Source organism: Barbus barbus, assembly GCF_936440315.1.
Source record: "Barbus barbus genome assembly, chromosome: 15".
Classification (NCBI taxonomy): domain Eukaryota; kingdom Metazoa; phylum Chordata; class Actinopteri; order Cypriniformes; family Cyprinidae; genus Barbus; species Barbus barbus.
Window position 1 is genome coordinate 11,932,687 of NC_136743.1, and position 24,014 is coordinate 11,956,700.

The 24,014-nt window shown below is 46.6% G+C and overlaps 1 protein-coding gene across 1 annotated transcript in view; it reads right to left on the bottom strand.

Annotated features, from left to right (window-relative positions):
* astn1 (astrotactin 1) overlaps positions 1-24,014 on the bottom strand; it is a gene marked incomplete at both ends in the record, with an annotated part of 275,148 nt that overhangs the window by 124,973 nt on the left and 126,161 nt on the right. Inside the window, one exon of the mRNA XM_079434773.1 lies at positions 6,682-6,848. Coding sequence (XP_079290899.1) covers positions 6,682-6,848 — 167 coding nt within the window. The remainder of the gene's footprint in view (positions 1-6,681; positions 6,849-24,014) is intronic.

The window sequence follows — 24,014 nt, forward strand, 5'->3', positions numbered from 1 at the left end:
AACATGTGAACTATTCATTTACCAACAACTTGTTCTTACATCCAGTATCCAGTACATTGTCAATAAAGCAGGTCACATTAATTCATTGTTGACCTGACTGTACACAATACTGGTGATGAATGATTTGCCATTATTTTGTTTAAAGCTGCAGTTTGTAACTTTTGCCTTTTTGTCGCAATCTCTGTTTGAAAACTTGGAATTGCAGTTTCTTGCGGAATTATCTTCCGTGTGTGGGGTTGTGATCCGGTGTTCCGGCAAGGCTCCAGCGCGGATGAATCTAATGTTTTGAGGTGAATGTGTTGTCGTCAGTCACTGCACCGGTGTGGATATTTACTGTACTTCGCAATCACAGATTCTAGCCTATGTCTTGGAATATATGGCCTAAATAAGAATTTTCATCATATATTGCCATCTGAACAAGTAAGTAACAAGTCTGCCACGTTTGTTCTACCCAACTGAGGAAAAAAGCATTACAATAAATCATGCTAATTTATTCTAATTTAATCTAAAGATCAGTTAGCTCATATAACATCTAACTGTGCAAAGTATTATCATTGTTATACTTTGTTCTCAAATTTTTTTTTTTTAATATTAACAACATCAGCATTGCGTGACTATGAGTATAGTGTGTATTAGCGTGTAGATTTAAATTTCTGTACAGTCAAATATCTAATTGTCATACCATTAGAATTTCATATTAAGAAATTATTTTAACCCAAAAAGCAAACAATGCTCCCTTCGAACTGGTTTACTTTCAAATGCAAATCTTGTGTAATTCCAGGCTATCTGTAATCAGAAACACATTTAAAATGTGTTTCATAAGAACCTAATCATTCTGGATTACAATCCGCCATCAAAATGATAAATTTAATTATTCTAGCTGCTGTGAGAAAAGGCTATAAATGATCCTCCACCTACAGGATCCTCACATGTGATAGCCTACTAGCCAGGACAACTTCTTTATGCTTACAGACGTGACGTAATGACGCAGTGCCAAGTTCGAATTTCCCGCAAAAAACGACCGTATCACTCAAATTAAAGCACATTATTATAAGCTAACCGTTGTGAATTGGGCTAAAGTAAGGCAATAGGTTTGAACACTGGCTGGTTATGTACTTTCTCAAATATTGCTTTCGGATAATTTTTAACCAAAAAAGTTTCGGACTGCAGCTTTAAAAATAAATGTAGAAATAAAAAATGAGATCATGTTTGTTTATTATGCATTATATATGGGCTATAATGAATTAGGATTATGGACTATTATGAATTAAAGGAATCAGTTATCAATGGAAATCAAATCACGATTTTTTAAATGAACTAATACATATATGTAGCGTGCAACCATGAATAAGGAACCATTATGATATGCACTGTAAAAAAAAAAAAATAGTTTTCGAAGTTGTAAATAAAACCGATTATTCAAGTACATTTTACTAGAAAATACTATTTCAGATTTTCTAAATTTTACGCTTAATTCAGTGAGATACTTTATTTGTTACATTTTCTATCAGTCTCTGAGTGTTTCAGTGCATTAGAACTAGTTAAATAAAAAGACTCAAAATATTACATTATATTAAGTAAGAAATCCTTAGTACATTATGAATAAATTAGGATTTATAGTTTTTTTTTCTCTACATCATAAAGACATCACTTCACGAAACAGAGCAATGTGTAGTACTAGTTCAGCGTTCAAAACTAGAGGTACAGGTAATGATCTCACAGCGTAGCATCTCACAAATTTAAGGTTGGCAATTCTTTTTATTTACTGCAAAACAGTATCATTCTAATAGCGTGACAGCTCACAGGAGTTGTTTATATTTATGGGACTTTGAAACTTAGCTGTCACATCTGCTCTGTATTACACAAGCAACAGAAAGAAAGAGGTGTCAGGGCTTAAACGCTCACTCTCACTTCTCTTGGTAACACACTACAGTTTTACAGGAAACTGTCATCAGCGTAGGTGAGACACATCCTCTTGGTTGCACATCCATAGCACAGAAAATGATTTAAGTGGCTTTAGATTGCCTGTCACATTATCAGGATATCCAGAGAAAAAGATAATTATGCACATTTGCCAACTTTAGTTGAAGCGATATGCCTATAACAGTGAATGATCTCTTAGACTATGAATAGGTCAGGAAAAAGGTTATGTAGCCGGATAGAAGATGTAAGACAGTGGCTTTTTATTCAAACTGGCTCATATTCTCTACAGCTGACACATGAAAGTCTGGAAGTTGAAGGAATGGTTAGTGTTGTGTGATGCATGTGATGTCATGTCAGAGTAAAAGCAATTCCACCAAGACATGACAGGACACAGAAATGGCATTTGAGTTGAGTTCCCTTTAAAAAGAATAATATATACACTATCATTTTTTTTATTTAATTTTTTTTTTTTTTTGAAAGAAGGAAGAAATTAATAAGTTTATTCAGCAAGGATGCATAAAATGGATCAAAAGTGACAGAAAAAAAAATTGTTCAACACTGATAATGCTAAGAAATGTTTCATGATCACTAAATCAGGATATGAGAATGATTTCTGAAGGATCATGCGACACTGAAGACTGGAGTAATGATGCTGAAAATTCAGCTTTGCCATAACAAGAATGAACACATTTTTACATTTTAAAAATATAATAAAATCAAAAACAGTTATTTTAAATTATAATAATATTTTATATCATTACTGTTTTTGGTGTATTTTTGATTAAATAAATGCAGCCTTGGTCAGTATAAGAGACTAAAAATCTTACTGACCCCAAACTTGAGAAACAGCAAATACTTTTTTCAGCACTTGACAAAAAAAAAATAAAAAAAATAAATAAAAAATAAAGTTTTGTTTCAACCCTAATCAATCACACCTGAACAAGCTAATCATGGTTTGAAGTGTTACTAGGAAGCTACAGAGGTGAACTCTGCACGGCTTGCGGCTCTCCAGAACCGGAGTTCGCCACCCTTGATATATATATATATATATATATATATATATATATATATATATATATATATACACATATATATAACGTCGCCTTGGAATTATAAGGTTCTATCTGACATTTTTGTCAAAATTTAGCTATTCACATAGAGTTGAGTTATTCTGTGAAAATTTATTTACATTGTGACGTTTTTTATTTAGTTTTTTAAGTTGTGTACATTTCAAAACTTAATATTTAAAAAACAAAAAGGTTCTGTAACGAATTAGCTCAAAGTGAGATGAACATAATTAATCATAACGGGTTGTTATCAACTAAATATTCATCTTCAGGAATTAACTGTAGCATTAATAGACAGTTTTAATCGTCAATTGACTCATGAAACTTATTTCTCTTGGCCATGAAAAATGTATTTCCTCACTAATACATCGCTCATAGAGCATGTAGCAAAACCGGAACGTTAAAGTGACCTTCTGTGAGTCGCAGACACAGACAACCAAGTGTGAATACATATGGATGTTTATTAAACTACACTATACGGGAACATGTAACATTGAACTAAATACAAACATACACATTAAACAAAAATGCCAACGGAAGGAAGGCATGGGGAGAGAGAGAGAGAGAGAGAGAGAGCGCTAGCGCGAAAAAGAGAGCATAATGGCAGGATTTGCACATCAGCTAAACACAACCTGTTAGAACCATCAAAGAATTACATCACCCTTATCAAAAGAGGTCGAAGCCTAGAAGGGCATCTAATTAGTTAACAAGCGGTTACTTGCACTAGTTTGTTGATGCTGAGTAAAGTGTCCTGCTGTATGTATAATGTGTAGATTCTTGATGAATTCCTTTAGGAGTGAAAGCTTCGTCATTCCAGCCATGGGTTTATTTGTCCGAAGTTAAACCGCCAAAGTTACTGAGGTCAAAACTGCCAGAAGCTCGGACTCGCCACCCCAAAGGGGAGTCGCGAGGTTTCCACGGTGATGTGTGTCTCCAGGGCACCGAAGGTAAAGAGAAGAACTCGCCTTTTGGGTGTGGGAGAAGTTTTATCTGGTTTCCCTGTAACACCCATTTTGGTCAGTTTGACCAAAAACAAGGGACATAGTTTCAGCGGGAAAGTGTTTCTTTGTCTCACTTGACACCTCATTTGCATGTTTTATGGCCGTTCTGCTCAATCGGTGTAATTCTTCCCACAGCACCTTAAGAATAGTATGATGCATTTCACGAGGTCACAGTGTACGTCATTGTTTGAGAAATAAAGAGCAGATCATTTTGATATCAAGAAAGAGACATCTAAAATATATTAAACCAGAGATACATTCATACACCTGAATATGAGTGTTTAGAGCTTGCTAATACAAATAACGAGTGCGCACTAGGCTAATATAATAAGGAAACATACAAACAACACATGCCTATACCAGATACCTTTGTAACTGATTAATTATGGTCTAAATAAAGGAAATGTCTCTATGTGTGTGTGTTATGTGTGTTGTACTCGTGGAGGTAGTCTACTGGTCAGCCAGGCCGTTGGTGTCTGGTATCGAGGGTCATTTAGTTCTCTGAGATGTTTGAAGTCCCATGGAGATAACAGATAGTAGTCTGTCTAACGTCTTTTGACAGTGGGGGGCAACCATTGGCAATTTAGCACCCATATAAAGGTTGAATGTGGGGCCAGGTCTGTGAATTATATGCAAATGTAAAAAGGCTAAAAGGGGCCCCAGTGACCCATCAAAGATCATAAGCAGATGTTACAGTTCTATCTACAAAGCCGAACTCCAAATTGGTTCTATAAGGTTCTATCTGTGAATCAGCCAATCAGCACTTCAAATGCATGCAAGAGGACCAATCAGGATCAACTTTCTTTGTCATGTCACCAGACTGCTCCGTAACAGCAGGACTGATTAAACATTAAACAACAATAATTACGTGTCTGCTGAAACAATAAGTGCAATTCACCTTTATTCCACAAAGTGGCACTGTTTAAAACATAATCATGATGTGATTTTTCACTCATAATTAGCGAATGCGTAAATCAAATAATCATCTGCAAAATTGAACTGCTTGACTTGCTTTACTGCAGAGCAATTACTGTACATAATGAAATATAAGTGTCACTGTCGTTTGATGGTGGATGTGGTGAATAGTGATCACAATGTTGTTTTTGAAGATGCTGTAAGCTATAGTTTTGAGAATATGTTGAGATCGTGAATATGAGCAAGATGCTGAATGTATACTGTGGAAATGCGCTCTGACGATGGCAGTGATGGTAAAATAATCTGCTCAAATCAAACCCTTCAAAGTCTCAAAAGGTAAGGAAGTATGGTTTATTTTATTCTTTTTTTATTATTCTTTTTTTTTAATTGTTCTTAAAATATCAGGAGAGTTTGCTATTGCAGCAGTTAGAGATCCATCTGAGCTGGATATAAGTCTGGGTCGCTATAAAGACCCAAATATGTAATGTTTGGCGAAATATTCATGCAGTTTAAAGTCTTAAAATGTCTTAAATTTTACAGCATTAAGCCTTAAATTTCAAATAGTCAACAATTGAAATGATGGGGTCTTAATTACAACAATAAACGTCAGCATGTTATCTCGTCCATACTGATTTAAAGAGAATGCCATTTTCCCTGTCACGCTTTTTTTGCGGAATAAAATCCTAGTGAGATGGATTAGAGTAGCTGCCTTAACTGTTCCTGCAATAATGTGTTTAATTACCCACTATAATCTTAACAAAAATGAACATTAGCACTGGACAAAATATTTAGCATTGCTGTTATACCTAATTTAACCAAGAAAAAATTATTTGTCCTAAAGTATGAAATAAATGTGACAAAGAAAGCATTACATTTACCTTTCTCATACATGTTGACACATTGTTATAACATTAATTTTATGTTTTAAAACAAATTATAAATATACTATTTGTATTTCTTGAAAATTGTTGCTTCAATTAATGTTTTGCAAGATAGAACCTTTAATTCCAAGCAGAAAATGACTTTTTAGAATTAGAAGGTTCTATCTGCATTTGACCTGTTCCAAAAATCCCCATTTAAAAATTTGAGGGGATTTAGATATTGTACATTTAGAATACATTTAGGGTCTCTGTCATTTTCATGTAGGAAAGAGACTTGTTCCCCATATAATTTTTGCTATATGCACTGCCAAATCTTTGAAGCTCAATATCTCAAAACCACTCAGAATGCAGATAGAACCTTATAATTCCAAGGTGACTATATATATAGCAAGACATTTTTTTGTTTGTTTTTGGCAAGCTACAGTTTCAGCTTGCATATCTTAGCAAGCACATTTTTTACAGGTAAATGTGTGATGACATTAGCATGTTTCATCAAGTTCAGGTTTGCCAATTTTTAATTTGAAGCCATGTTCATGCTCAATTTAAATAAACATAGACAGAAATGTGTGAACAGGTAAAAAGTGTGGCATTCACACAGACAAAAACAGCCACCATGGACTAAGAAAGAACTTGAGAAAAAAAGAGTCACTGTGAAGTGCTGTGAACTGCCTGAATAATCCGCTGAACTAACCACAATGCACTTACTGTGAATTTCAGAACATTATACAAAAGAAAACAGCAGAAATTCAGTTTTCAAAAATAGCAGGTGCAAATACCAGCACAGACCCCGCTGTTTTAAAAAGCATGAAAAAAGATGGTTGAGAAAGCCTTGTTAACATGTCCACATTTAGTTATCATACAGTCTGTATGTGTGTGTAGAGTGTGTTATCTCACCCGCAGAACATCAGGATGTTGTAGAGAGTAGGGTCCTCCTCCAGAGGTGCCAGCTGCTGAAGGCACAGCTGTTCGCAGCCCCCATTAAAGCCGTCAGAGCAGTCAATGCCAATGTGGTGGTCATAGCAACCGGTGCCATCCTTCATCGGGCTCAAACCAGGAGGACACTGGGGAAATAAATAAATAAATAAATATGACTTTTAAACATTCTCTGATCTGTCATAATATTCATCAGAACAGCTTTTTGTCAGCTTCGGTAACCGCGCTAAAGGTCGCCCTGTTACGAAGCAAAGAATCTCCATGTGGATAGTGGATGCTATCACCCTAGCATACTCCTCCTTGGGCTTGCAGTGCCCCATTGGAGTCAGAGCTCATTCCACCAGAGGCATCGCCTCTTCCTGGGCATGGTCCAGCGGGGGTGACCATTTCGTAAATTTGTGAGGCGGCCGGCTGGTCCTCGCCGTCCACATTTATGAGGTTTTACAACCTGGACGTCCCCGCCTTGCAGGCCAGAGTCCTTTCTGCTTAGTTCACTGCTTCCGGCTAGATAAATTGGGGAAGTCGTGGCCTAATGGTTAGAGAGTCGGACTTGTAATCCGAAGGTTGCGGGTTCAAGTCTCCGGCTGGCAGGAATTGTAGGTGGGGGGAGTGAATGTCCAGCGCTCTCTCCACCCTCAATACCACGACTGAGGTGCCCTTGAGCAAGGCACCGAACCCCCAACTGCTACCCGGGCGCTGCAGCATAAAATGGCTGCCCACTGCTCCGGGTGTGTGTTCACGGTGTGTGTGTGTTCACTGCTGTGTGTGTGCACGTTGGATGGGTTAAATGCAGAGCACGAATTCCGAGTATGGGTCACCATACTTGGCTGAATGTCACTTCACTATAAGCTATCTCAGGAGCTCACTTGACCAACTTTGCTCAAGTCCCTCCTTCTCTTGGAAGGTCCATATTATGGGCACTAAGTGTCTACTTATGGGACGACACCCAGGCCATGGTTGAACCTGGTGGCTCAGCCTGTGCTTCGTTTATTTTTACTCCCCTGGGTCCTCCCACAGGAGTTACGGTTTGAGTTGTTTCCCATCATAGCAGGGCGTGATTGTACTGGTTCCCATACAAGCATCTTATGACGCAGTGCGAGTGAAATATCGACAGGGAATGTACTCGGTTACTATCATAACTTCGGTTCCCTGAGATATGGGAACGAGTACTGCATTCCTGGCCGTGCTATGAGCTGCACGCCTCAGTCGCTTCATTCAAAGAAATCTGAGTTGCGGTGGCGAAGCGGCCGCTTATATAGCCAGAAGCCCCCCCCATTTTGGCGGGCTCTGGCGGGCTGCATAGCCATAGGCTCGCTCATTGCCGTAATGGACGTGCAGTTTCACTGCGTGATTAAAAAGGCTTCAGTGAAGAGGAAAAAAGGAGTTTTTCCCATACAAGCATCTTACGACGCAGTACTCGTTCCCATATCTCAGGGAACCGAGGTTACGATAGTAACCGAGTACGATCTGTGGGGTATTTTAAACTGACAGACACATTCACAGACACATTCTAGGGACACCTAAGACTTATGTTACATTTTGTAAAAAAGAGGCATAAAAGGTCCCCTTTAAAAATAACATTCCCTAACACTGAAGTTACACTACCTTCTCAACTCCATACCTGTTTTCTCTGTCTTTTCCCCAAGCTAGTGATGCCACGTTCACACAATGTTTTCTGCCAGCTTTTGGCTTCAAAGGGGATTTGACAGGTTGATTTTTACCTGCCTGGAAAATAGGATAAAATGTGCCTTCACACCTTAAGTTATAAGCTTCCTACTGTATACTCTTTCTTGCGGCAGGTGCCCAGATTCAAGATGGTTACATGGAACATGCCTGCAAATATTCAGAAATGCTTCCTAGGAATCCATATTTTGTAATGAGAAAGCAAAACAATTGAATTTCTCCAGTACTTTGAGTGAAATTTCTACAAAAGAACAAGCTTCTCTACAATTAGTCATTCTCTATTCAAAAATCATTAAAATGAGAGGTTGAAAGGGCATAATTTTCGATCAAAGTGGGCGTTGATTCAGGCATTAAGCAGCTTTTATAATAAAATGCATTAAGTGAGAGTAAAATCGTATAGCTCCTTAACAAAATGAAACTAAAGACTATTTTTCCTATCTTATAATTAAATTGCTAATACTTTTAGGCTATTAATACAAGGTTCTTGAGAGTAAAAAAAAAGGAAATGACCATCACAGCATGATATACACTTCACAATCTCGCTTCCTTAGTTTCTTCAGTGGCAGGTTAGGTGTAAATCACACATTTTCTGACCACCACCTTTTCACTTGACCTCATTCTTATTAGGGATCAAAGCCCAGATGTTGGTAATGCATCTTAGTAGCACATCTTGTCCCTGGATGCATCCGTATTGATTTTGTCAGTTAGCTACAGCTTACAAGACACCTCATTTACTACCAGCAATGTAGAGAGTGAAGGGCACTGAGTCTCTTAACTCATCTGTGGCAGATTCCTTAAATCATAAAGTCCCAGTTTGATCAGCTGAACAGAGGACATTACTGAGGAAAGGGGAGGGTTGTTAGACAGAAAGCAAATTTTTCACATCATTTAACCGCTCATCCTCATTTGACATTATCAAAGTGCTCTAAAGGGGTACTATGAAGGGTTTTTTTAAATAAAAAGAATAATAATTCAATATTTTATTTTATTATTTTATTTTTTGCTTCTAAGCTAGACAAACAAGTAAAAAAAAAAAACATAGAAAGCAATAAGTTGTGATTTAATCACTTAGTTGTTTTTAATCACGCAGAACTACTAATTTTATTAGGAATTTCAGTACAGGCATTTTGTAGGTCCAAAATCACTTATATTAAATAAATATAGTTTTGTACATCAAGGGGCAACAAAATAAAATATTTTGGACGTTGAAAATACATATTAACATTAAAATATGTATTTAGAAATAATGACCAAAAAAATAAATAATGTAAATATATTTTAATATCTACATTGGCCGTATGCTATTTGTATATTTTAAAACATTCACAATATATATCTTGCCAAATGAGCAATGTCTTTCATTGTCTCTTCACTGCATATAAAAACCATGCCACAAAAGCACTTTTAGCGGGCTAAAATGTGAAATGCCTCAGTGCAAATACATATTTACGGTGATTTATTCTGCCTTCTTTTCCAATTTGTTTTCTTTGTGACCATAGATTTAAAAAGAATGGATGAGTCAAAGCATTAGTGTGAGGAAATGGGCAATTTATAATAATTATTTAAAAAGCACTGCTAAAATTTGAAGATAATGAGTTGCCAAGGAATATGTACATGAAAATGGCTGGAAAATAGCTTGTCCAATGTAATAATAATAATAATAAATAAATAAATAAATCAGCGATTTTATTTTTGTCAGTCTCACAGTGAATACAATTTTTTATTTTAATTTAATAATTTTTTTTTAATTATTATTATTACCTGTGTCCTGTCGCTGTCATTCTGTAACACTGTGGAGCTACTGTCACTAAAACAAATTCCTCATATGTGCAAACATACCTGGCAATAAAGCTCATTCTGATTCTGATTCTGAATAATGCAATTCCTGAGCCAAAGTTCAATATTATTGCAGTCTTCTATCTGAGCTCAAAGCATCCTTGATTGAAAAGCACTTTGTAGTGAGACAGTTAATGATGCCAGAGAAGTCATGAAGGTTTTAAATTCAAGATAAACTGAAAAATCCCTGAACTACTGAGCCTTTTAATCTCAATTCCAAATGGGGATCTAGTCCCACAGCTTTCCAAATCTTAAGAGAATTGCCCATGTGATTTTGTCATATAGGAACAAATCCCTTTCAGACTGTCGGATAAGCTATGCAAATCTAAAAACTGCCAAAAAGCCAGAAAAAAGGGAGAGAACAAAGACAGAACACTTATCCAATATATATATATATATATATATTTTTTTTTTTTTTTTTTTAATGTGAGAAAAGAAGAACCCCCCCACACACACAAAAGTCATAGTTGCAGATGAAAACAGCTGTAATATTGTTCTAAAGATGAAACCACAGACATATTGTTGATTATATATAACACAGACAGACATGCACTGCATCTGTTAAGCTAAAAACTGACATGAACAGTTGCTATAGAAACATCAGATCACACACACACACACACAGAGAATACAATTCAACATTAACTGGGCTGAATTGTGCCGGTGTGGAAGACTGTCAGGTGCTTTGTTACTTGTCACATAAAACCATACAGAAAACGACCTAGGTTACGTATGTAACCCAGGTTCCCTGAAGGGAACGAGAGCTGCATCAAAACGCATATGGGAACGCCATCAGCGTAACCGACGCTCTGAATATCGTCTACAACAAGTCCAATAGAAGGGCGAGGCGTCACGGGCGGGGTGACGTCACGGCCAGGCGGTATATAAGCACGTGAGGCGGAGCCCGCGTCAGCTTCATGTCATGAAGCAAGCGCTGGCAGGGATGCCGGAAGTATGGCTTCGAGACGCAGCTCTCGTTCACTTCAGGGAACCTGGGTTACATACGTAACCTAGGTCGTTCCCTTCCAGGAACGTCGAGCTGCGTCAAAACGCATATGGGAACGCTATACCAACGCCGCCAGACTGACAAGTCCCTGCCTGATGTCAGGCCAAGAGGACAGAAGAGCCTGTAGTGGCTCGGATGTCGAGGTCGTAACCTGGCGAAGTCAGGGGCGTGGACTACCCAGCAGCGTCGTAGATGCCCTGATCGGTACATCTGTCCAAAAAGGCCTTGAAGGCCGCCATACCTCTGGTTGAGTGCAATCTGACTCCCACGGATGGGCAAGCCCAGAGGCATCGTAAGCAAAATTGACAGCATCCAACATCACTTACTAAGAGTGGGCTACCAAGCCCTACCCTCTTAGGCGGACCAAGGCCCTTGAGCAGTTGGTCCGACTTCCTCCACAGGGCAGCTCTGTGGATGTACGTGCCCAGTGCTCACACTGGACACATACAGTTGTGCCTCTCCTGGCCGGGCTCCCCGAAGGGAGGAGGACAGAGGCCTGGCGTACGACTGGCTGTGATATGACCGCCGGAACCTTCGGTACGTACTCCGCACAGGGGTAGAGAAAGACTTAGCCGAACCGGGCGCATAGTCACCATCGAAGGGGCCGCAGACAGGGCCTGCAGGCCACCCACCCTCCTCAGAGAAGTGATGGCCAACAAGAAGACGGTCTTGATGGTGAGGAGTCCATCTGTTATCTCCTCGATAGGCTCAAGGTGCTCGCACCGAACCTCAGAACCACAGCCAGGTCCCGAGTCGGGACGCATGATCGTACCGGAGGCCTCAGCCTCAGCGCACCGGAGGAAACGTGTAACTAGGGGGTGTCTGCCCACTGACTGGCCACCGCTAAGGGCGTGGTACAAAGAGATAACTGCCACGTAGACCCTAACAGTGGAGTGGGTTAACCCTGCGGAGAAGCGGGCCTGCAGGAACTCCAGGACTGCGCGAATCGGGCAGTAGACTGGGTCGAGCTGGCGGTCTCCGCACCAAGAAGTGAAAGCTTCCACTTCCGGGCGTACAGTTTCCTCGTGGAGGGAGCTCTGGATTGGAGGAGGGTCTCAACAACCTCGGTTGACAGACCGGAAACTATGAGTTGTGCCCCCTCAGAGGCCATACCCACAGCTTCCATAGCTCCAGGCGGGGGTGCACAATGGTGCCCCCGGCCTGTGAGAGGAGATCTCACGGGGTGCCGTCGAGAAGAGAAATCAGGTCCGAGAACCATACTCGGCCCGGCCAGAACGGTGCTACCAGCAGTAGACTGACCTCGTCCCGGCGCACTCTCTCCAGAACTCCCGGGAGCAGAGCGATCGGGGGGGGGGGGAGGCGTACGGACGGAGCCTCGGTCTCCACGTCTGTACCATAGCGTCCAGTCCCGGAGGAGCTGGAGGGGCTAGAGAGAACCAGAGGGGACATTGCGCTAACTCTCAAGCGGCGAAGAGGTCCACCTGTGCCTGGCCACAGCCTTCCAAATCTGCTTCACCCCTCGGGGTGAAGCATCCATTCCCCGGGCCTCAGCCCCTGTCTCGACAGGACGTCTGCTCCCATGTTCGCACCAGCACGTGGTGATCTCTTGGGTCTGGGAGGAAGTGCCTGAGCACACGGAACACGGCTAGGATCTCTAGCTGGTTGATATGCCACGTAGGTGGCGACCACTCCACAGACCGCGGGCAGGGTGGCCACTCATGACCGCACCCCAGCCGGTGAGGGAAGCGTCCGTCGCTAGCGAAACGCGGCAACAAGGAGCTCCCAACACCGGGCCCTGAGACAAGACTCAAGGATTCCTCCACATGTCTAAGGCACGGACAGCGGCGTGACACTTAGACAGCGCGGAGCGAGTCTCCCCTCAGGGAGACCCCTTGGTCTTGAGCCACCACTGTAGGGGCGTCATGTACAGCAGGCCAGAAGGAATCATGCTGGACGCAGCTGCCATGAGCCCAAGCAGTCTCTGAAACCGCTTGACAGTGAATGGCTGGCCTTCTCGCACTCTCTTGACTGCCGTGAGGATCGACTCGATCCGAGCAGGGGTCAAACGAGCCTGCATCGTGGTCGAATCCCTCACTACGCCTGGGTAAGTGGTTCTCTAGCTGGAGAAAGCACACTTTCCTCGGCGTTTAGTCTTAACCCCCAAATCTTTCACGTGGGCGAAAACGACACCTCGATGCCGAATCGCCACCCGCTCTGATTGAGCGAGGATCGACCAATCGTCGATGCAATTGAGTATGCAGATGCTCTGCAGTCGCAACGGGACCAGTGCCGCATCCACACACTTAGTGAAAGTGCGGGGTGAGAGTGTAAGGCCGAGAGGAGGAACCCGATACTGATACGCTTTGCCCCCAAAAGCGAACCTCAGCAACTCCCTGTGAAAGGGAAGGATGGGTATCTGGAGAGGTCTGTCGTGACAAATCAGTCCTCGGACCTGATTTGAGACACGATCTGCCTGCCAGGGAGTATCTTGAACTTCAGCTTTCTGGCTGAGTGGTTCAGAACCCCAAATCCAGTATGGGCCTCAGCCCCTCATCCTTCTCTGGAACAATGAAGTGCCGGCTGAGCCGCCGGCGTGGACTTCGTGAGGAGGAACCACTCGATGGCTTCCTTCCTTACTAAATTCTCGACTTCTTGTCCCAGAACCAGAGCCTGCTCGGGGCGGACCGTAGTCACGCAAACCCCGTTGAACGGCGGAGGTGGCCCATCGAACTGGATGGAATAACCATGCTCTACCGTCCACAGGACCCAAAGAGACACATCTGGTAGCCGCTGCCTGGCCGCTAGATGATCTACTAAGGGAATCAGTCTCTCGAGACTGACCTCTGGTGTTAGAGATATGGCCAGACCACTGTCTTGCTGCGGAAGTCCAGAGGAAGACGCGGTCTCTGGCCCTTGAGGCGAGGTTCTCAGGCCCGCAGTCACTACCGGCGGGGAATTCTGAGAAAAGCACTCGCTGGGACCTGCTGTGCCCTGGAGCTGCAGGGTTGACAGACAGATCCCCGGAGGACACCGAGGGGAGACGGTCACCGTGTGCCGCGGTGTAAGCCGCTCCACCCCAGTAGGGGTCGTCCTCCGCAGTCCTGGGGCTCGCCCGTCAGGACCTCTGAACGAACCAGACCCTGCCAGGCAGGGCCCAAAGAGACGCATTCGGCAGCTCACTGCCCAATGGTCTACTAAGGGAATCAGGTTCTCGAAACTGACCTCTGGTGTCAGAGAAATGGCCAGACCGCTGTCTCGCTGCGGAGCTTCGGAGGGAGACGCGGTCTCTGGCAACTGAGGCGAGTTTCTCAGGCCCGCAGTCACTACCGGCGGGGAATTCTGAGAAAAACACTCGCTGGGACCTGCCGTGCCCTGGAACTGCAGGGTTGACAGACAAATCCCCGGAGAGCACCGAGGGGAGACGGTCACCGTGTGCCGCGGTGAAAGCCGCTCCACCCCAGTAGGGGTCGCTCTCCGCGGTCCTGGGGCTCGCCCGTCAGGACCTGCTGCGCGAGGAGCTGGTATGCGGAGGAGGCTGCGCCCGCCCAGCAGCCGCCTGAATTTCGAGAGCGCGCATACCATCTGCCCTCAAAGATTCCACCCGCGATCTCAACACCTCGGTGGAGATCGGGGGAAACTGAAGGCTCTTGTGGCTCCTCACACTGGGGCGAGAGAGGCGGCGAAACCTCGTCAACGCTCGTCACATCACCTTTTCCTCGGAGGACGCAGCGTCAAGCCCTCGTCTCGGGGGGAAGAGTACCACTTCCGAACCGCGAGACGGGGCGCCAGATCTGGTGGATACGGGAGAAGATAGTTTCTTTTCTCTTCTCTTCTAAACGCCCGCCAGCCAGATCAGCCTTTTTTTTCTACGAGCCCAACGAGCGCAGCTGCCGCTCTGCCTCGGCAGAGTGGGGCTGGCTTTATTTGTGCTTGTGCAACACTAGAGTTTACAACGCTCATCACCGTCTTTCTCATCCACCTCCTCGGTAGGAAGACAAGCGGGGCGTCGAGCCCTCTCTCTGGGGAAGAGAACCGCTTCCGAGCACAGAGAGCGGGCGCTGGATTTGTTTTGATCCATTTGCGAGCCGTGCGAGCGCAGCCACCGCTCTATCTTTCTTTTGCACAAAAGCGGGGCCGACAGCGCGTGGAGAGCTCGCTTTCCTTCTATATAAATTGGGGCGACAGAGGCGGCGAAACCTCATCAACGCTCGTCACGTCAACCTCCTCGGAGGAAGACAGACGAAGCGTTGAGCCCTCGTCTCGGGGGGAAGAGACCGCTTCCGAACCGCGAGACGAGACGGGGCGCCAGATCTGACGGATACGGGAGGAGAAAGGGACATTCCCGTCTCACTCTCGTTCGCCAAATCAGCCTGTGAGTCCCACGAGCGCAGCCGCCGCTCTGCCTAGGCAAAAGCGGGGCCAGCACCACGCGGGGAGCTCACAAAGACTCTCTTCTCGAAGAGAGCCCTCCGAGTGCGGAGTGTGCGCAGCGAGAGCCGCTCACAATGCGGGCAGTCAGCTCCCTCGAGAGCCGCTGCCTCGCGCTCCGCACTCAGGTAGACCACGCACAGATCATGTGTGTCCCCGCTCATAATGCTTTTTTTTTCCATAACGCAGGCAGTGGACTAGCACACAATCTGAAACGCGATCTAGGATCGCCCCCTGTTTTGGTCTTGGCTTTAGGGATGTCTAATTTCTTTTCAGGACATACAACACTAAATAAGACTCACAAAACAGATATGGACTGACAACACACAGAGCGCTTGCTGAATGACAAAAAGCTGATGCGGGCTCCGCCTCACGTGCTTATATACCTCCTGGCCGTGACGTCACCCCGCCCGTGACGCCTCGCCCTTCTATTGGACTTGTTGTAGACGATATTCAGAGCGTCGGTTACGCTGATGGCGTTCCCATATGCGTTTTGACGCAGCTCGACGTTCCTGGAAGGGAACTACAAGGGATCAGATTTACTGGCATACTTTGCAAAAGTCCATTGATAGAATATGCAAAAAAGTGTTATTTTCACCCTGATAATAAAACAACAGATTGACATAATTATTAACAGTTTTGCACTGCATGCTGACTGTTACAACAAAGCAGTCAGCAAATCAGTGTAATTACATTTATTAAGCTTAAATTTAATTTCAGAAGTTTAAATCAAACTAGTTTTCAAAGAGCCAGAACGTTTCGGTTACGTACGTAACCCTCGTTCCCTGATGGAGGGAACGGAGACGTTATATCGTGACGACATTAGGGGATTTACTTGGAAGCCCCAATCATCTCTGACTTAAGAGAAAACGCCAATGAATATTGGCTAGTGGAATTTGCATACCTGAGCCACTCCCCGTGCATACGGGTATAAAAGGGCGACAGGTGCATTCACTCATCAGGTTTTCCTGCTGAGGAGCCGAAAACGTGTCCCTGGCAACCAGCGATGGTTCAAGATTGTGGCATGGGGACATAACGTCTCCGTTCCCTCCATCAGGGAACGAGGGTTACGTACGTAACCGAGACGTTCCCTATCTGTCGGTCACTACGAGTTATGTCGTGACGACATTAGGGGTCTATGGAAAGCGCCACAACCTGTACCCCGTCACGACCTTATGGCATGCAGATGTTGACAAGCTAGCGCGTGACAGACAAATGCCATGCGAAGGTCGCAACCTTCCCACCGCCCCAGCGCAAATTCGCTAACCTTGGCGCCCGCAGGTTGCTGCTGGAGATAGCCAAGCCACTGTTCCTTTTCCCAGAAATCGGAAGGGATTTCGACCTTCTATGAAAGACCGCTTCAAGTCTTTCCTATTTGTTGTTACAGCTTGGCAGTAACGATGGGGAAGCGAGCCTTCCGGAGAAGGGCGCTACGGAGGCCACATCCTGCCCGAAGGGAGGTAACATGTGGAGACACTGGTATGGACTGGCCCAGGCATGGGGCAGTGCTACATACGCCTGGACCCTGGGGCAGATCCTACCTAGGAGTAGGGAGGAGGGCTTCCAGCAGGGTCTGACAGAGCTCTGTCAAAGGGAAGACACGGGTTTACCGTGAGTGAAACCGTACCGTGGATGGATACACGTGTGGGATCACCCGAAGGGAATCAGGCCACACGGGCACCTAGCCGAGTACAGGGGCTGACCGGAGACCCGGGCAAGCTAACACCGGTACTGGGCCTGGCGTCAGGCTGCTCCGCCCAGTCTGACTGCCGGGGGTGCTGGAGGAACTCCGCCAGGGTTCGCCGTCCGGGGAACTAACTGGAGGAGAGAAACAGGCGCTCATATCCCCGGGTAAGGGGGAATGGCACAGCAAGCGTGACACCGGCCAACTCTTCCCGCCACTTACCTGTTACCCAACACACGGGAAGAGACTGGCTCAACACGGAGACTGTAAAATCTCGCGAAGGTGTTCGGTGTCGCCCAGCCCGCAGCTCTACAGATGTCTGCCAAAGAGGCGCCGTGCGCCAACGCATAGAAGGAGGCAACACTCCGTGTGGAGTGAGCCCTCACCCCGAGGGGGCACGGGTCGCCTTGGGATTGGTACGCCAAGGTGATGGCATCCACTATCCAGTGGGCCAACCTCTGCTTGGAGACAGCCTTCCCTTTCTGCTGACCTCCGTGGCAGACAAAGAGCTGCTCAGAGCTTCTGAAGCTCCGGGTGCGGTCCACGTATATGCGGCGCGCTCTTACGGGACACAGCAACGCCAAGGCTGGGTCTGCCTCCTCCGAGGGCAGTGCTTGCAGGTTCACCACCTGATCGCGGAAGGGCGTGGTGGGAACCTTAGGCACGTATCCAGGCCGGGGTCTCAGGACAACGTGAGAGTAGGCCGGCCCGAACACAAGGCACTCTTCGCTTACCGAAAATGCTTGGAGGTCACCGACCCTCTTGATGAAAGTGAGCGCGGTCAGGAGCGCTGTCTTCGACAGGATTTTCGGCTCGACTGAGTCCAGCGGCTCAAAGGGACCACTCTGAAGTCCAGCCAGGACGATAGAGAGGTCCCAGGAGGGTATCAGGGGTGACCTAGGGGGATTCAACCTCCTGGCACCCCTCAGGAACCTCACGATGAGATCATGCTTTTCTAGGGACCGGCCGTCCACTGCATCGTGATGGGCTGCGATAGCAGCCACATACACTTTTAAGGTGGAGGGTGACAGCCTACGGTCCCACCTTTCTTGCAGGAAAGAAAGCACTACTCCAATCTTGCATCTTCGGGGGTCTTCCCGGCGAGAAGAACACCAGTTCGCGAACAGACTCCACTTCAGTGCATAGGCTTGCCTTGTTGAAGGAGCTCTAGTCTGAGTGATGGTGTCTACCACGCCTGTGGTAGACCACTTAAGTCTGCCGCGTCCCATCCAGGAGCCACACATGGAGGTTCCACAGATCTGGACGCGGGTGCCATATGGTGCCGAGCCCCTGAGATAGGAGTTCCTTCCTCATAGGGATACGCCAGGGAGGGGCTGTCACGAGGAGAATGAGTTCGGGAAACCAGGTCCGGGTGGGCCAATAAGGCGCAACCAGCAGGACCTGCTCCTCGTCCTCCCTGACCTTGCACAGTGTCTGTGCGAGCAGGCTCACTGGGGGAAATGCATACTTGTGCAGAGCCCGAGTCCAGCTGTGTGCCAGTGCGTCCGTGCCGAGGGGGCCTCGGCCAGGGAGAAGTACAGCTGGCAGTGGGAGGACTCGCGGGAAGCAAACAGGTTTACCTGAGCTTCCCTGAATTGACTCCAAAACAGCCGGATCGTCTCGGGATGGAGTCGCCATTCTCCAGGGAACGTGAGCTGTCGTGAGAGAGCGTCGGCTGCGCGATTGAGCTCCCCCGGGATGTGAACGGCACGCAGCGATTTGAGCTGTGACTGACTTCAGAGGAGGAGATGGCGGGCGAGCTGTGACATGCGGCGTGATCGTAGACCTCCCTGACGGTTGATGTATGAAACAGCCGCAGTGTTGTCCGTACGGACCAACACGTGCTGGCCCAACAGCAGTGGCCGGAACTGCTTTAGGGCCAGATGCACTGCCAGCAGCTCTAGGCAGTTGATGTGCCAAAGCAGTCAAGGCCCTGTCCAGAGCCCCGAAGCTGCCTGCCCGTTGCATGTAGCGCCCCAGCCCGTGCTGGAGGCATCTGTTGTGACAATCATCGAGATAGTTGATGATCCTGACGCCCACTTCCCGTAACGGGGCAAGGGCGGCCTCCGCCACCTTCGTGAAGGCACGGGGGGACAGGGAGAGCCCCAAGGGGAGGACCCTGTACTGCCATGCCCGCCCCTCGAACGCGAACCGTAGGAACGGCCTGTGTCGAGGGAGAATCGAGACATGAAAGTACGCGTCCTTCAGGTCGATCGCTGCAAACCAATCTGCGGACTGCACGCTTTTGACGATGCGCTTCTGCGTCAACATCTTGAACGGGAGCTTGTGTAGGGCCCGATTCAAGACTCGCAGATCCAGGATTGGCCGAAGGCCACCGCCTTTCTTGGGCATGATGAAGTAGGGGCTCTAAACCCCTGCCTCATCTCGGCTGGAGGGACCGGCTCCATTGCGCCCCTTGCCAGAAGGGCAGCAATCTCCTCGCGCAAGACAGGTGCATCTCGGACTGCCACCGAAGTCTCGAAGATGCCACTGAACCTGGGAGGCCGCCTGGCGAACTGAATCGCATAGCCGAGTCGAACTGTGCGAATGAGCCAGCGAGACGGGCTGGGAAGCGCAAGCCACGCCCCCAGATACCGTACAAGTGGCACCAAAGGCACAATCGACGTGCCCGCAGTGGTGCAGCGAGGGGGAGTAAGGCTGGATGGAACAGAAGGCGGTGCGTTCTGACTCATCCCCACAAAACTCCCTAAGTCCCCGGGGGGACTGGCTAGAGGTGCGCGGGGAGGCACCACGTCCCCAGACCGCACTCTCTTGGCCACTGGCAAGATGGGTTGCGGGCGAGAGTGAGGAGGCAGCGCGTCGCACACTGTCAGCCCGCAGACCTGAGAACCCGGAGGGAAGGGAAATTGCTCTTTTATGAAAATGTGGGGGAACAGAATGAATGATTCTCCCCCAGCCCTCCTTTGGGGGAAGGAGCGCCATCTCCTGAGATAGAGCAGCTTTCCACATCTCCGGGTTGCCCGTGTCAGGGCCGTTTTATCGCCTCCTTGGACGATATCGGGCCAGCTGGAACACGGGGGGCGCCCCGTTCCTGCAAGAGGCTCGATGCCCCAGCACAAGGCGAAGCAGCTCAGGGGAACACAGAAGGGCGCCCACGGCGGCCAGCAGACTGGGGTTGCCCTGCGGCGGAGCAATGCATCACGCCGGGGCAAGATGTGCTGGACGCCTCAGTCTGCTGCAGTACTGCCGAGAACTGCTGGCACAGCTCCCGACAGTGTCGCCGAACAGTCCGGCCTGGGAGACGAGAGCATCGAGAAAGTGCACTTTGTCGATTTCGTCCCTCTCACCAGGCTGAACCCTGCGGCACTCTTGGACCACAAGAGTGTGGACATCGCCTTCCCGAGGGACTGCGCCGTGACTTCCGTTGCCCATAGGGCAAGGTCAGTCGCTGAGCGCAGCTCCTGCGTCAACCTCGGGTTGGTACTACCCTCGTGCATTTAATGCCTTGGCTTGTGTACTCGCAGGATAGCCGTGGCATGCAGGGCAGAGGCTGGCCCGCAGCACTGTAAGCCTTGGCGGCAAGCGCAGCTGTGTACTTACAGGCTTTGGCCGGGAGACACGGACGATTCCTCCAATTGGCGGCGTTTCGCGGGCACCAGTGCACTGCGACCGCTCTCTCCACCTGGGGAATGTCAGCGTCACCCTTAGCCGCCCCGCCATCGAGGGTAGCGAGGACGGAGGAGGCAGACGCGCCGCTTCTGGCCGTAAAAAGGGCCATCCACAACTCCATCAGCTCCTCGTGCACTTCCGGGAAGAAAGGAGCCAAGGCAGGGTGTGGTCGCGAGCCACAGCCCATGCCGAGGAGCCAATCACCTCACCGCGAGGGCTCGGGACTGGGAGGTGTGCACGCCTCCAGCCCGATCTCGCGGCGGCCCGGGAAAGCACGGCCGTCAACTCTGGGTCCGATTCGGCGGCCGCCGCGAACCCCGAGGGGGCAGCTGCGCCGAACCTTCATCCTCAGAGGACGATTGCCCATCCCCCGATGCCGCGATCGACATCTAATCGGCTCTCACTGTAATCCTCAGATCGCCCAGAGCACTAGCCGATGGTTCTCTGCTCGGCAGAGAAGCCAGCGCGGGTAGTGACAGAGGGAGCCCCTCCCATCCCCGTGAGGAGAGAGAGGCGCGATCGCAGCGCTGCTATGGTTACACGCTCAATGAACGCGTAAATCATCCACGAACGCAGCTTCAGCGTGCTGGAGCCCCAGACACTGAAGACAACGATCGTGGCTGTCGACGGAGGACAGGAAACGATCGCAACCAAGAGGACACGGCCGGAACAGCGTCTTTAAAAAGACGTGAACCGACCATGATTTGCTCTTTTAGGAAATTTGCTCTTTCAGTTGAAGTGCCCAGGGGAATCGCTGCAGACAGGACACCGCTGTTCGCACCGTGACGCCAACCAGAACAGCTTCCAGACAGATGATGAATGGCTTTGTGGAGATCAGCACGTTCATCCACTCGGCTCCGAAGCAAAAATCTGATGAGTGGATGCACCTGTCGCCCTTTTATACCCGTATGCACGGGGAGTGGCTCAGGTATGCAAATTCCACTAGCCAATATTCATTGGCATTTTCTCTTAAGTCAGAGATGATTGGGGCTTCCAAGTAAATCCCCTAATGTCGTCATGACATAACTCGTAGTGACCGACAGATAGGGAACTACAGCAGCAATTATTTGTACTAATGACACTACATTTATTTCATGACAATGTTAACAAATTATTTAACAAATTAGTGTTGCCTTCTTGGTAAGTTTTTTTGTAAATACAATTTTTCTTGGGATTCAGTTTTGCCTATGGTCAACCCGAATTTTACAGTCATGTTATAAATCTTGCTTTAGGGACTGCAGCTTGCTACATTAGCATGGCCAAGTATTCCTGTTGGCCTAGACTGTCCCTATATAGCAGATAGTCACAGAGATGGATAGAGTCCTTTAAAGCCACCTTTTGATCCTGGGAGGAAAAGAAGAAGTAAAAAAAAACAAAAAACAGTGGCGTTTCCTCCCTGCTGTGCATCTGGATCACTCCCACTGAGTTTGCACTCAGGAGACCTTTGCCAAGTATTGACTAGGAACTCAGAAGTGCTTAACAGCCAGAACATGATAGGAGACAGAACAGCTTTTGGGGAGATTGTGAGCAGGCTGTCAAAGAGTGATGGAATGCATCAGTAAGAACTCTACCTCCAGTGGATGACCTCAACTTAAACTTGCTCTCAGCAGTCAGGTTATACTGTAATACTTCTTGATACTGAAACACTTTTAAAATATTTTATTTTATTTTATAAATAATCTGAAAATGCACCGTAACTCCTCAACTAGGATCATTTCAAACATTTCAAATAATAGCAAATAGTAAAATTAATAGTAAAAATCTTTGTAAATATTACTACTACTACTAATTATTATTAGTATTTTAAATATTAATGATGCTGCCATTCTCTAGTGTGTGTGTATATGGTAACAATTTAGTATAGGGACCAATTCTCACTATTAACTATTATGCTGTTATTTTAAAATGTATGTTGTTATTATTTATTTCTTTATCTAAAAATGTAAAATATGTCAAATATTTGGTTGGAAAAAAGTAATAATAATAATGGTAGTATTTCCATTTTTAATAATGAAGGGTTTTGCATTAAACCGCCATAGTGCATATGTGTTGAAATGCATTGCCATTCTGATTTTAAACACTACTAACACATACATTCACATAATTCATTCACATACAGACAGCTACTGTGCCAGCATCTGTCAGCAACTTCAAAAAGTCTCTGTTGAACAAGCCTGGCTGGCTCACTTAGATCTAGAGAGGAGCCAATTTGTTTTTCATGTGGACGGCTGGGTGGACGACGGGCACCCCTCTGTGTCCCACAAAAGCACTCAACACCTAGTGTGCTGGAGGGAAAGGAACTAATTAATCACATCATCATTTAGCGATTATCAGAGTATTTCAAAACTAGTGCACTGTTCCTCTCCCCAGGAGTGCCATACATCAGCTAGACAGAGCAGATTGGAATGAGCCCGCTCACGCAGACTGCGATATTAAAACACAGAAGCCGCAGTAGCACTGCTGTCCTCAGACAAGGTGTTAATTGATTAGGGGGGTGGGGATGAGGCTCTCTGGGGGGCCCGTAGCGAGCTCTTATGATTGGACAGATTGAAGCATCATTTTTATAGCTTCAGTCATCTGTTAATTACAAAACATCAAGCTACGGGCTCAACAGAAGGGTGTGTTATGATTAAGAAGAGCAGGATGAAATTTCTGTAAAATACCAAGAAGGCCATAACATCTGTTTCATTAACAGCAGGTTCGGTGCTGTCCGTCCAGCTTTACCTGAAGGAAATATCAGTACTCGCAAGGAGGCAAAATAATATACGAAAATAGAGACAAGACAGAAGAGATCAATCAATCACAATTCAGTATGCAAATACAAGTATGAAAGAAGACCCAGTAGAATTTAGTGGTGCAATGACCTCATCTTTCAATCACTTCCTGATTCCTCCTATCCCTCATAAATTCTTGTCAATCTGCACTGAATACCTCCCCCAAATTATGTTTTGGTTTTAATGCATGCCTGCAAATACTATTAGAAAACATGCTAATGTAATTCTTTTGATTTTGCAGTTACATCACTGTGGGGGCATAAATTCATCTTTACAATTTATTTACTTTAGC